The 14,605-nt window shown below is 34.6% G+C and overlaps 1 protein-coding gene across 1 annotated transcript in view; it reads right to left on the bottom strand.

Annotated features, from left to right (window-relative positions):
* DPY19L2 (dpy-19 like 2) overlaps positions 1-14,605 on the bottom strand; it is a gene marked incomplete at its 3' end in the record, with an annotated part of 87,144 nt that overhangs the window by 47,227 nt on the left and 25,312 nt on the right. Inside the window, exons 8-9 of the mRNA XM_029233907.1 lie at positions 13,556-13,647; positions 11,212-11,311 (exon numbers count right to left, since the gene is read on the bottom strand). Of these exons, the coding sequence (XP_029089740.1) occupies positions 11,212-11,311; positions 13,556-13,647 (192 nt within the window). The remainder of the gene's footprint in view (positions 1-11,211; positions 11,312-13,555; positions 13,648-14,605) is intronic.

Below are 14,605 nucleotides of genomic sequence, written 5' to 3' on the forward strand. Positions count from 1 at the left end.
CTGGGTATTTACCCAATTGAGCTGAAATCTTATGCCCACTCAAAACCTTCACATGAATGTTTAGGGAATCACCAAAGACTGGAAGCAGCCATGATGTCCTTCAAGAGTTGAATGGATAAACAAACTGTGGTACATCCAGACAATGGAATATTATTCATCAATAAAAAGAAATGAGCTATCAAGTCATGCAAAGACATGGAGGAACCTAAAATACATATGCCTAAGTGAAGGAAGTCAGTCTGAAAATGTGACACAACCTATGATTCTAACTATATGACATTTTATTTTGGTTGTACTTTATTTCATTAAAAATTGTACAGCTCTACTGTGAATTACAGTATTAACATTTATTTTAGAGGACTGCATTCACAATAATAATTATGACTGGGCCCAGGAATTCTTTTCTTTGGGCCTTTGAAAAGTCTCATGCAATTTAACATTTAGTGGTAACCAGATTATGAATTTGTTGTATAAGTAAAACAACAATGGATAATTCATTCAAGAATTCCAAAGAGATTTTTATTTCAAGAGGTGCCAGTTGAAGATGGTAATACTTTCAAGTAATAACCAATTTACCTGAATATAGTTTCCCAGAACTTTGCTTATAACTTAATTGCTTGGAGCTTAAAGTATAGTGTTCTTAGAAACGAAGCTATAAATTCAAATCCATTCAATGGATACTAGAGGGCCAATGCTATCTCCACCCTAAAGAAACTTATTTGCTGGTGGTGTGGAAAAAAAGGCAAGGACACGAATATCTCTGCAAACTTCATTTCAGCACATTATCAAGTGTCTCATAAAGTAAGCTCAGGCAAGGTCATAGAATCTCAGAGTCAAAGAATGCATAAATTGTTATAAGTATATTCTATAGATCAACTACCCAGAATTTGGGAGTTTGGTGCTAATATCTTACTCTCAAAATTCCTGTCATTTTTTCTTCTCCCAGCGTAAATAGCTTACTACCTACCTCCTCCCGCAAAATGGATGGGGAAGGCATAAAGTGGTTCCAACTAAAATTCCAGCTAATGGATAATCAGAACTTTACTGGATTTAAGAAATTTGTCCCTTTTATTAAGCTTAGAGTCTCTACCAAGGATCCCTCTGTTATTTTTTTTTCAGCTTTATTGAGATATACTTGACTTAAAACATTGTGTAAGTTTAAGGTATACAACCTGTTGATTTGATACACATATATTACAGTATTATTACCACTGCAGTGTTAGCTAACACCTTCATCACGTCACGAAATTCTCATTTCATTTTTGTGGTGAGAACATTTAAGATCTACTTTCTTACCAATGTTCAAGTATATAAAACAATAACATTAACTACAATCATTATGCTATGTGATACATCACCAGAACTTATTCATCTTCTAGTTGCAAGTTTGTACCCTTTGTCCAATATCTTCCTACTTCCCACACTCTTCAGGCCCTGGTAGCCACCATTCAACTCTCTGTTTCTATAAGTTCGGTTTTTTTAGATTCCAAACTAAATACTAATACGTGATACTAATATTATATCCCATGATATAATACAGTATTTGTCTTTCTGTCTGACTTATGTCACTTAGCATAATGCCCTCAAGGTCCATCTATGTCCTATGGCAGGATTTCCTTTTTCTCATAGCTGAGTAATACTCCATTGTATATATATGTAGCGCATCTTCTTTATCCATTCATCTGTTGACAGACACTTAGGTTATTTCCATACCTTGGCTATTATGAATAATGCTGCAATAAACATAGAAGCACAGATAATCTCTTCAATATTCTGTTTTCATTTCCTTTGGATATATACCCAGAAGTGGGATTACTAGATCACATGGTAGTTCAATTTGAAATTTTTTGAGGAGCCTCCATACTGTTTTCAATAGCGGCTGCACCAATTTCATTCCCACCAACAGTGCACAAGGGTTCCCTTTCCTCCACATCCTCACCAACACTTGTTATCTCTTATTTTGATATTAATCTCTTATCAGATATAAGACAGGTGAGATTACATCAAAGTAAAAAGCTTCTGCATAGCAAAGGAAACACCGAAAGGGTAAACAGCAACCTATGGAATGGGAGAAAATACCCTATATATCCGATAAGGGGTTATATCCAAAATATATAACGAACTCATATTACTCTAGCAAAAAACTAATAACAATTAAAAAATGGGCAAAGAATTGAACAGCTATTTATCCTAAGAAGATATACAAATGGCCAACAGATATATGAAAAAACACTCAATATCATTAATCATCAGTGAAACGCACATCAAAACCACTATGATATATTATCTCACACCTGTTAGGATGGCTATTTTCAAAAAAACAAATGACAAGTATTAGTGAGGATGTGAAAAAAAGGGAATCCTTTCACATTGTTAATGGGAATGCAAAATTATGCAGCTGCTAAGGAAAACAGTATGGAGGTTCCTCAAAAATTAAAAATAGAAATAGCATATGATCCAGCATTTCCACTTCTAAGTATTTATCCAAAGGAATTGAAAACAGGATCTTGAAGAGATATTAGCACTCTCATGTGCACTGCAGCCCTACTGACAATATCCGAGATATGGAAATAGCCTAAATGACAATCAACGGTCGAATGGATTTTAAAATGTGTTATACACATACAACAGAATAGTATCAGCCTTAAAAGAGAAGGAAATCCTATAACATGCAACAGTATGGATGAGAATATTATGCTGAGTAAATTAAGCCAGTCACAGAAGGACAAATACTGCATGGTTCCATTTATCAGAGGTATTTAGAATAGTCAAACTCACAGAAATAGATAGTAGAATAGTGATTGCCAAGGGCTGAGGGGAAGAGGAAATGGGAAGTCGCTAATCAACACACATAAGATTTCAGTTATTCAAGATCAATAACTTCTAGAGATCTATTATACAACATGTGTCTATAGATAACAATACCTATACTGTACACTTAAAAATCTATTAAGAGGGTGTATCTCATGTTCAGTGTTCTTACCACACACATACACACAAATACACTTTAAAAAATTTTAAGGCTCATTACATAAAAATAAAAGGACTATATAACAACTGTGCACATAATGATGTTGCATCAAAATGCTTAAAGCAAGGGGCTTCCCTTGTGGCGCAGTGGTTGAGAGTCCGCCTGCCGATGCAGGGGACGTGGGTTCGTGCCCCGGTCCGGGAAGATCCCACATGCCGCGGAGCGGCTGGGCCCATGAGCCATGGCTGCTGAGCCTGCACGTCCGGAGCCTGTGCTCCGCAACGGGAGAGGCCACAACAGTGAGAGGCCCACGTATCGAAAAAAAAAAAAAAATGTTTAAAGCAAGAATTTACACAGCTAAAAGTAGATACAGACAAATCAGTTATAATGGAAGACTTTAACACATTCCTCCTCTAGTAACTGAAAGCAAACAAAAACAGTAGAAATCTAAAAGATTAGAATAATACAATTAACAAACTTTGCTTAACATACGTAGAACCCCATATCTAACAAATATAATCAATCTTTTAAAATGCAACAAAAATAGAAAATACCTGGGAACAAATCTAATGAAAGATCTCTAAAAATCTGTATTACCATTATTTATAGAAATTAAGAACTAAATAAGTAGATATATATCATGTTCTTTGATCAGAAGACACAATATTTTAAAGATCTTAAAAGTTTTTATTTACTGCAATCACACTTACTGTCAAACTGAAAAGGAAAGGAATACAGTATGTATATAAATTTGGGGATGGGGACAAGTCTAAAATATAGGTTTTAAGAGAGACTGTGAGAAAGTGTGTCCAGCTCATTTAATAAAATAACTATAGTTGTTAAAAGTTCATAAATTTACTTTGTGAAGAAAATTAATCTTGACACTAATTATGAAAAATGTATCATACAGATTCTTATATAGAAAAGCAATTAGGTAATACAGTAGACTCAATTAATTATGGTTTTACAAAAGGTATAGAAGTATGCTTTAAATGCATATTTCTTTTATTAATGCTTCATGAAAACTGAAGGTATTTTAGTAAGGAAATAAGACAACACACCCAAGTGTGTGGCCTTCAACAGAAAAGAGTTGAAAGACCCTAGAGATGCAGCAAAAATAAATTGGAAAGTGTTGGTGCTCTGAAGTAGGCCGACTTGATTTTAACTTAATCTCTGAGCCTCAGTGTCTTCATCTGTAATCGTAAATTAATAATACCCATGTGCCTGGACTCCTTGAGGATTAAATAAACTATAATACTGAAGTCTGGTATATGTTAGTCTCCCTTTCCCTCCTCCCATAGACCAATACTATTAGGATATGCAGATCTAGACCCCCCCCCCTTCTTAAACATCATATTTACACTTCGGCTAAAAAAAAAAAAAAACTTCACAGGAGAAAATTATGCTTAATAGCTGGACTGTTGCTATTTGAACTGCTGGTTGAAAAGAAAGCCCTCTCATTGAGATACAAGCAGCAGAGTCAACATTCTGTTGTGAAAATGTAGAAAACTGACTTCTATTCTTGCCTCCTTTCATCATACTTCTCAAGATAAGTAGTTCTGAGGATAGGGCAAAATTTGTTTCCATGAAACAATAAAGAGTTTTTAATCTGTTCAAATGCTTGGACCAATTTTGTTCCTGAAATCAGAAATGAGTACAGACATTTAAAATAAATTTTAAATAAAACTGTGTATAAGGAATAAAACTATAAATCCCTTCTGTAAGCTAATTCTTGATTCCCTGTTAGTTTACACATATAGAATCAACTATATTTTAACCACTGTGGCCACAATAAACATTGTCAAACTAATAGAAAGAAATCAACCTGTAGACTGAGTTTAACAACAAGATGCAAGGTCAGACAAAGCTTTCAGAAAGAGAAGCTGACATTTATATAAGAGTAGCTGCTTCTACATCCAGAAGAAGAAACATCAACTCCCCTTGGAAAAAACCATTTTGGTGACCTTTCAGTTTTGTAGATCGAAGACTCTTCTTGAACAAAAGGTTTATTTGACTTGCCAAAAAACTGTCCTTTCTCAGCCCCTTGGTGTGTGAAATTTGATGTTCAGTAAAGACAAAGGTACTGGAAAAAAGTTTCATAAGCAGCTATGAGTCTCCTGGTGGAAAACCTTTCTGAGACTCACCAATACTTGAACATCTCCAAAAAACTAATATAATCCTAATTTGGCAAGACAGAACCCCAAGGAACTTGAGAAACAAACACATTGTATGGATGACAGAATTCCGAACTTGTGAGCTCACTCACAAGAACTGTACACCAGAACTGCAGTCTTTTTTTAGGAGAAGCCTAGTTCTACAGACATCATCAGCATTTAGCTGACGCTGAAATTCCTTACGACTCAACTCAGCTATCTCAGCACTGCAGGCGTGCTATGAGACATTTACAAGATAGAAAATGGTGCCACTCGTAAGTAAAAGCACAGAGTCCAGGCCAATTTTAGTGTGAAGCACTTGGCATCTATGGCTGTTAGGAGTTTTCTATCTTCAAGAAGGTGAATTTGAGTTCTTGACGTCAGTGCAACCCAGGGGGTTTTAAGTGCACACTTGGCCTCTGGTTCATTCAGAAAGCTGTAGGACAGGAAACAGGACTTGTCAGCAGGACAGATTCAGATATTTCTCTTCAGTAGGAGCTCTCAAAGAAGTCTTCATGGTAGCCTCACCCCAGGTGACAGCTCAGGAGCAAAGAAAGAAGATGCACATCACATAAATGCAGAAGCCACTCTGGCTTAGAAGATCCATAACCCATGGAAACTTCTGCAAGGGAAATGACACTTAAGAGAGTCACTTCACTTCAGGAAGCCCGAAGTCAAGGCATCCCCCTCAGGAAGAACTTAGCTCACTTAGAATTTCTTCCTCTCAGATGCAATTAGTCAATCACCAAGCAACGTGCCTAGTAACATCATGGTCACACAACACTAGCAGGTTTCTAAGGGAAGAGAGCTAGAAGGTTAACTGAGGGTCAAATTCCATGCAGAAGGGGTAAGTTTTGCTAAACAGCAGTGTGGTGGCTTTGACTGTGTACCCAGATTTCTGAACCCTCCAGATACAAGTAGTCTCATTTCTGGCTTCAACAGTGAGGCAAAAACATCTAGTCCTGATATTTGGCCCAAATAAATAGCCGATGGGCTTATCGTTGGAAGAGAAACTCCAGGGTAGGAAGAAAATAATCTTCTTATAAGCAGGATGAGGTCATGGAGTCACATTAATTTAAATATTAAAAGAGATATGGCTTTATACATATCCCAAGCAAAGAATCAGTTATATAAAGAAAGAATATGAAATTGACAACCAGTTTTGTATAGATATATTGATACTATCTCTTCCAGAAATAATCTGCATCTCTATCACTTCTGATTTTATAACCTCCTTTCTGCAACTACCCCTTTTACTGTCCTTGGTCATAACAATCTCTCCTACATGAATGGGAGTTCTCTAATAAAATATAAGAAAATAGAGCATATTATAAATTAAAATCCAGTTACTGAATAAGTAAGCCACAATTTCTCAGTTTCTTAAGAATGATAATGCTTTAAGGTCTTCTCACTCCAAATATTCTAGGTTTCTACAACTGTTGCTTGTAAATTTTTTCCTTTAAAATATAGCCAGTCCTTGAGTCCTTCAGCCGAATTTCTCAGACAATATGTGCAAGAGACATGAACTAATCTTAACTTTAATCTGTGAAAAATATAATCAAGAATAAAAGCCTTAGAACACTCCCAGAAAAATAACATTGAATTATCTTCACGTTAATATTAAAAAAAAAAACCAGAAGCAAACAAAACTTTATACGTTAATTCAGAAAACTAAAAGCTGGGAGTTACGTCAGCATCATGGCAGCATAAGGTGTCCCGCTTTTCTGCCTCCCCCTTTTAACAACTAAAATTTGGCATCCACCCATGAACAAAAGTGCCTCTGTGGAAGTTGTGGGATCCAGCACCATATGCCAAGGGTCCTGGAAGGAGTCTTGCCCACCTATGTATCTGGTAATAGGCAGACAGACCTCAGTACAGGCTGTGGAATAAGCAGGAGCCAGTGAACTAATCTCAGCTCTTCTCAGCTATGGTTGAAGAAAATCTGGATACTGCTGACTTGGGCAGATACCCACAGACAAGACAGCCCTGTAGAATCCAGTCTTCCTGAGGAGAGGCTCAAGCACTTCATTGGAGCAAAAATATATATGAGTTTGGATGCACTAGAGAGAGTAAGAGGAACTTTGTCAACACCACCCTATCCCCAAGGTGGCACAGTGAGAGCCTGAACCAGCCAGTGGCAACCTCTCCCATGGGGGAAAGGGAGAATGATGAGTGTGTGCCTGGCATCCCCAGCTATGCAGGACATTGCTGGAAAAAACAATTTCTTTCCCACAGCACTCAGAGCTCTGCGGTGCGACCTCCTTGACTGGGGCAGATAGGAGATTGAGAAAGAGGCAAATTAAGAATATCAGAGGGCATTAAAAGGATGGAGTTCCTTCTGGTTGTGCTCAGGACTCTGGCAGGAAACCTGCCTACCAGCTGCTGAGAAAACCACCCAAGGATCCCTCCACTTGGCCTGCAGGCACTCTTGACACCTCCTGAGTGTTAAACTCACACCTCTCCCAACTCTGCAGCTGGCTCCTTTTTGATGTTCCTTAGTGTGGCAGTAAGAGTGAGTTCTAGTAGATAAGGAGCTCATGTGAAAAAGAGGCCAGGGTCTGTGGGCCTGTCTAGAAAAGACACACAAGCTTAATAATTCTGCCACAGAGGGAGCAAGAAGCATGAAGCAGGTGTATCCATATAAGGTCAGAGAAAACCCCAGATATAAGCAGGATGAATGAAGAATATATCCCACCTGAAGGCAACCTGAAATGCAAAAACTGCAACACAAAATTTCAAGGAACATGAAGAATCAAGGAAACATGAATAAGAATAACATGAAATATCACCAAAAAATCTCAATAGTCCTCCAGTAACCAAACTCTAACAGAATTCTACGATTTACCTGATAAAGAATTCAGAATAGTTGTTTTGTGGAAACTCGATGAGATATAAGAAAATACAGAAATACAATTCAATGAAATCAGGATAAAAATACATGAAAAACATAAGAAGATTAACAAAGAGATAAAAATGATTAAAAGAACAAAACAAATTCTGGAACTGAAGAATTCAATGAATGAAATGAAAACTGCAATAGAGTATCAACATCAGAACAGACCAAACAGAAGACAGAACAGTGAGTTAGATAGGAACTTTGAAATACGCTGTCAGAGGAGAAAGAAGAAAAAAGAATGAAAAAGAGTGAAGAAAGTCTATGTGATTTATATGAAAATATCAAATGATCAAATAAGAGGATCACCAGAGTTCTATGAAAAGAGAGGGAGAAAGGACAGAAAGTTTATTTAAAGAAGTAATAGCTGAGAACTTCCAAACCTATGAAGAGATTTGGACATGCAAGTTCACAAAGCTAATAAATCACCCCATTACTGTAACTGAAAAATACCTTCCCTAAGACACACTATAATGAAACTCAAAAATCAAAGACAGAGAGAATCCTAAAAGCAGCAAAAAAAAAAAAAAAGGACTGTAACATATAAGGAACCCCCATTACTCTATCAACTACAGTAATCAAAACAGTATGGTACAGGAATAAAGACTAATATACACAGCAATGGAACAGATTGAGTGACCATAAGTAAACCCATGCATACACTGTCAATTAATATTTGACAAGGAAGCCAAGAATACTTAGGGGGAAAAGTAATGTCTTCAATAAATGGTGTCAGGAAAACTGGATATTTACATGAAATTGGACTTCTATCTTACACCACTCACAAAAATTAACTTAAAATGGATTAAAGACTTAAATATAAGACCTGATGCCATAAAACCCCTAGAAGAAAACTTAGGGAATAAGCTCCTTGACCCTCATCATGGCAATGATTTTTTGGATTGTAACACCAAAAGCACAAGCAACAAAAGCAAAAATCAACAAGTGAGACTACATCACACTATTGATAAAAAGCTTCTGCACAACATATGAAACAATCAACAAAATGAAAAGGCAACCTATGCAACGGGAGAAAATATTTGCAGATCATCTATTAGGTGAAATATTAATATCCAAAATGCATAAAGAACTCATACAACTCAATAACGAAAAAAAACTGATTAAAAAATGGGTACAGGAACAATAAATATTTTTCAGAAGAATACATCCAAATGGCCAACAGGTACATGAAAAGACACCCAATATCACTAATCACCAGGGAAATAAAATCAAATCCACAGTAAGATATCCCTCCATACCTATTAGAAAAGTTATCATCAAGAAGACAAAAGAAAACAAATGTTGGTGAGGATGTGGAGGAAAGGGAACCCTTGTGCACTGTTAGTGGGAATGTAAATAAATTGGTGGACCCACTATGAAAAACACTATGGAGGTTTCTCAAAAAATTTAAAATACCACTACCATATGATCCAGCAATCCCACTTCTGGGTACATATTCCAAAGGAAATGAAAACAGAATATTGAAGAGATATCTACACATCTATGTTTACTGCAGCATTATGCACAATAGCCAAGGTATGGAAACAACCTAAGTGTCCATCAACAGATGAATGGATAAAGAAGACATGCTACATATATATATATAAATATAAATATAAATATATATATATATAGATATAAATCCTGCCATTTGTGACAACACAGATGGACCTTGAAGGCATTATGCTAAGTGAGATAAGTCAGATAAAGACAAATACTTTATTATATCACTTGTATGTGGAATCTAAAAAAGCCAAACTTGTAAAAACAGAGAGTAGAATGGTGATTAACAGGGGCTTGGGGGAATTAGAGAGATGCTGGACAAAGTATACAAACTTGCAACTAGAAGATGAATAAGTTCTGCAGTTCTAATGCATAGCATAGTTATTATAGTCAATACTGTATCATATAATTCAAAGTTGCTAAGAAACTAGATCTTAAACGTTCTCACCACAAGAATGAAATAATAATTATGTGACTTGATAGAGGTGTTAAATAACACTATGGTGTTAATCAGGGGATAATCATATTGCGATATAATAATGTATTGATACATCGTATATCTTAAACTTACAAAATGTTAATTACATCTCAAAAAAAAGAAACAACAACAACTAAAAGTATAGTATAACTTTTGAATGGATAGAAAATCATTAAGGCAATATCAAAATTACCGAAGGAGCTAAATTAATACATTTCCTTGCCAGGAAATGATGCACATTAGAAATCTATTCTACTATGTTGGCATATGCAAATAATGAAAACCATAGAAATTCTGTGTTAGTTATAGACCAAATATAAGGAAGTAAGGCAGAGGGAATACTCTTAACATGCTTTAAACATGCAGCATCAATTAAGTTGTGGTTATAACTTCATTCTTTGTAGACAATTGGCAGCACAAGGATTCTTGGCAGAATTTCTCACTGCCAATAAAGAACATCATTACATATTATCAGTGTTTGTTAGTTTAGGTGGAAAGGAGTTCTAAAGAAAAATCATAGTAGGAAATTTCATCCAAATTGACCTTTTACTCTCTGCTTCCCCAGCTCAGTTTCTTGCTATTAGTTACTTAGTTGTTTGAAGAAACAGGATATGGCCTCAATTCACTGAATAATACCATGATTAAAGCTCTGAGAAATGGTGTCCAGTAAGATTCTGCTCTTCAGACAGAACAGCCAACATTTAGCTGGATTAGAAGCAGAAATCCCCTACCATGAAGAATCGAAGTGGCCCTTACCATGTTGCGCAGCTTGGCACCTAAAATGATTCCTCAGACAAAAGGAAAATCTACAGGAAGGTTTACAGAGATCATCTCAAATACCAACAGGAAAAATTATGGATTAAAATAAGAGGAAAAAGTCTTTTGCAGGTTTAATATCTGCCTGACTAACAAACACATTAACAGAAGGCAGATTTATATGATTAAAAAAAATCACACATGTATATAAACTTTATAATTATTCCATATTTTGAAAATCTATTAGGGCACAAATATAATCACATTTAAAATTTCTCTGTAATGAAAAAGAATATAAAAAAAGAATGTATATATGTGTATAACTGAGTCACTTTGCTGTACAGCAGAAATTAGCACAATATTGTAAATCAACTATACTTCAATAAAAATTTTTTTTCCTATGGAAACAACCAAGCACATCTTGCATTCAACTTAAATTAGTTTAAAATCATCTTACCTGTGTAAAAAGTATAAACTGAGCAAATTGCCAGGGAAGCATAAAAGCAACATTGGAAAGGCACAGTGCAATAAAATGCTTTTTACTATTGTTCGATGTCCTTAATGGAGAGAATTGACACCAGTAAGTTTTACTATAAAAGTAGCCTATCATTAAACTGAATGACTAGTTGCAAAATGCTAAAATCTATTGATCCCCTTACCTTTGATGTTAGACAACAAAATATAGTTAACTTTTAAAAGCTCATTAAGAACTTAAAATATTTGGGTTATAAAAATGCTTATAATAAAACAAACAAAATTAGAGCTTTAAATAAAGTATTGTATCTAGTTTATCAGTAGGTATCTTAAACATATAGCACAGGGAATTCAAGTCATTATTTTGTAAACTTTTAATGGAGTATATAATCTGTAAAAATAATGAATCACTATTCTGTATACCTGAAACTAATAAAATATTGTAAATCAACTATATTCAACTAAAAATTTATTTTTCTTTAACTATGCATGACATTAGAAATTTAATACTCCAGCAAGAATGTCAGAAAATAGAATCTGAACTGACCTTGCATACCTCGAGATATTTATACTACATGAGCAGCAATAACTTTCATATACCACCACTTTTATGTTTCAAAAAGCAATGAAGAAAAGTATAAGTGCTGGTGAAATAATAAGCTAACGACTATGAGAAAAACTTAAAGAGATTTTAAACAATGACTTTAAAGAAATAATTCTGGAATACAGTTAAACTAATGCATATTGAAGTTTAAACCGTCCATTCTGCAATCATGAGATTTATCAGTAACCAATACCTTTTACCACACAGATTTTACTACCTTTTAGAATATGAAAAAAAGAAATGCACGTATTTTGTGTAAATTATAAAACTGTAACTCTTCTTTTTATAAAGGTTGTATTGGATTTCCATAAATTCTTGTACTGTGGTATATACATTTTCAAAAGCAAAATTTTTAATGATCATATTGTTTAATAATATTATCACAAAATATATTCACTAAGTACTCAGTTATATTTATAAAATAAAAATTACTTTTGGCTAAGGAATGGAGTATAACACATGCACTCAAGGATACAATTCTAAATGTTCTAATTAACATATTTAATTCCATGAACTCTCTGATTGGTTAGACTAATATCACTTCAAAAAATAAAAATGGAAAATAAACCATCTTTCTAGAAATTTAACTGGGAATGAGTGGGGATAAATAGGCAACTTCCTCTACCATAATCTTTGAGAGAAGATAAGGTTTAGAGCAAAGATATAGAAATCCGGATAAGGATCAGATTCCCAAATCCATATTCAATCCAAAAATAAACTTTCATGTAGGTTAACAAACCACAAGGTAGTCTGTACCTTTCTAGAGGTTGGTAGTCATGCCAGTATGCCTTTATTTACCTTCCTTAAGCTAACATATAAGGGCCTTAAATGTCTACATGGCAGTGTGCTAAGTGCTCCATGGTTAAAGAGATAAATGTGGCACAGTCTCTGTTTCCAGTGGCATTTTAATACATTAAGTGTATGTTTAGACATTTGCGTATGTATGCTTTATTAACAAATTTACAGTTTTAAGAAAGAAAGAAGACATGTACACAAATGATCTTAATATAGGCAAAATCTGATGGGTACTAGTAAGTGAACTACGAGTTTCTCTGGGAGTTTGGAGGGGACAGTGATCACTCTCTCAATAAAAGATCTCATGAACATTCTATGAACCTATCTCTATGGTAAAGTTATTTATAGTATTCTATTTATGTTTTTGTTGTTGTTCCTCAGACTTTTAAAATTTCTGAAATGCTTATAAAATTAATCCCAACCAAAAAATGTGTCCAGGAAAAACAGTTGAGATGAAACTTTGGCTGAGTTTCTAGAAACATCTGTAGTTCCGATATAGTCATAAACATAGGAATGTAGATACTCCTTATCTATCCAATCTAGCATTTCCCAAATTTATTTGTGCATAGAACACTTTTTTTTTCATGCTTCATCAAAACCACAGGATGGACAACAATGAGTCAGAGTACATAAGCATTGAGGGAAAAAAGTAATACTTTCTCAAAAACCTTTGCATCTTTACCAAATATATATGAACACATACATATTGGTTTATTAAAACATAGTTATGTAAAACCTGTAGCCTAGACTCTTAAGTGGAAAACTATTTTTTACATAGCAATTTTAGATTCTTTTTAAACTGGACACACAATTTATTTTTGAAGTAATTTTTTAAAATAGAGTCTAAATTTAGTAATTATAACGAAAGGTTGAAGTAATTTTGAGAAACTTACAATTTAGCTAGTTTCGTTTTATAAATAAAAATTACCTGAGAATCACAGTTAAGATGTACATCTGAAGTACAAGAAATGGATATGAAAAACTTTCCCGGAGAGGTGGTGTCCACATCACCCGAGTAGCCTGAAATCAATAAAATCTTACCTCACTCTATGTTCCATTGCAATAAACACAATTAATTTAAAAAATCATGGGTGGGCTGGTTTTAGTAATTTTAATACTAGGCTCATTTATTTCTGGATACCTGGTATAGCTCCTCAGTTTTTGGAGTTCTCTTACAGCACATAGCCATTAGGTAGAGAGCCATTAACTAGCAAGTCCGGAAACAAGTGAAAGATAGATCAGGCCAAACATAAGGACACTCGAAGGACAAACAAGGTGATAGGGTTAGGAGCAGTGAGAATTCTGGGAAAGACAAACCAGATCCACATTCCAGCTCTTCAGTGATGACCCTAGGCATCCCAGGGCTTTGGGATTTATACATGCTCAGAAAAATATCTAAACAAATGTTACCTAGGGCATTCACAAACACCAAATGTTTACACATGACAAGTTTAATGTGTATAGACACCCACTACAAGTAATTAAGACTGTCTCTGAATTTGTGAAATATACCTTTGAAAGAGTTAACTATAAATTTCTAAAAACAACTAGAAGTATTTGGGATTCACTGATATGATGTATACAAGGAAAGTATTAATTAAATTTTCATATAGACTTTAAAACTATTTCCAAAACATATGGGTGGGAATATTATAAAATTTTATATCAAGAATTCTGAAATTCTAGAAAGAATCTAAACTCTTACAACTTTGCAAGAGTCTTAAAATTTATTGCTCTTCTTCCAGGAAACCAAAATCGTAAACCTCGGAAGGTGAGTTACGGTATGTATAAGAAGGTCAACTCATAGTGTCAGTCATCTGGCATACTCAAAGAAAAGGTCTTGTGTTTATACTAATACACTGGTGACTGACAATGTATTTGTTTGCTTTAAGTTAATATATTTAAGATACTTACGTATAATTTTTATGATTCCCTTGTCTAACTGATTTTTTAAAATTAACCAAGTATCTACCTTTCC

This window comes from Monodon monoceros, unplaced genomic scaffold (assembly GCF_005190385.1).
Source record: "Monodon monoceros isolate NGI ecotype Baffin Bay Population unplaced genomic scaffold, NGI_Narwhal_1 Super_Scaffold_2, whole genome shotgun sequence".
Classification (NCBI taxonomy): domain Eukaryota; kingdom Metazoa; phylum Chordata; class Mammalia; order Artiodactyla; family Monodontidae; genus Monodon; species Monodon monoceros.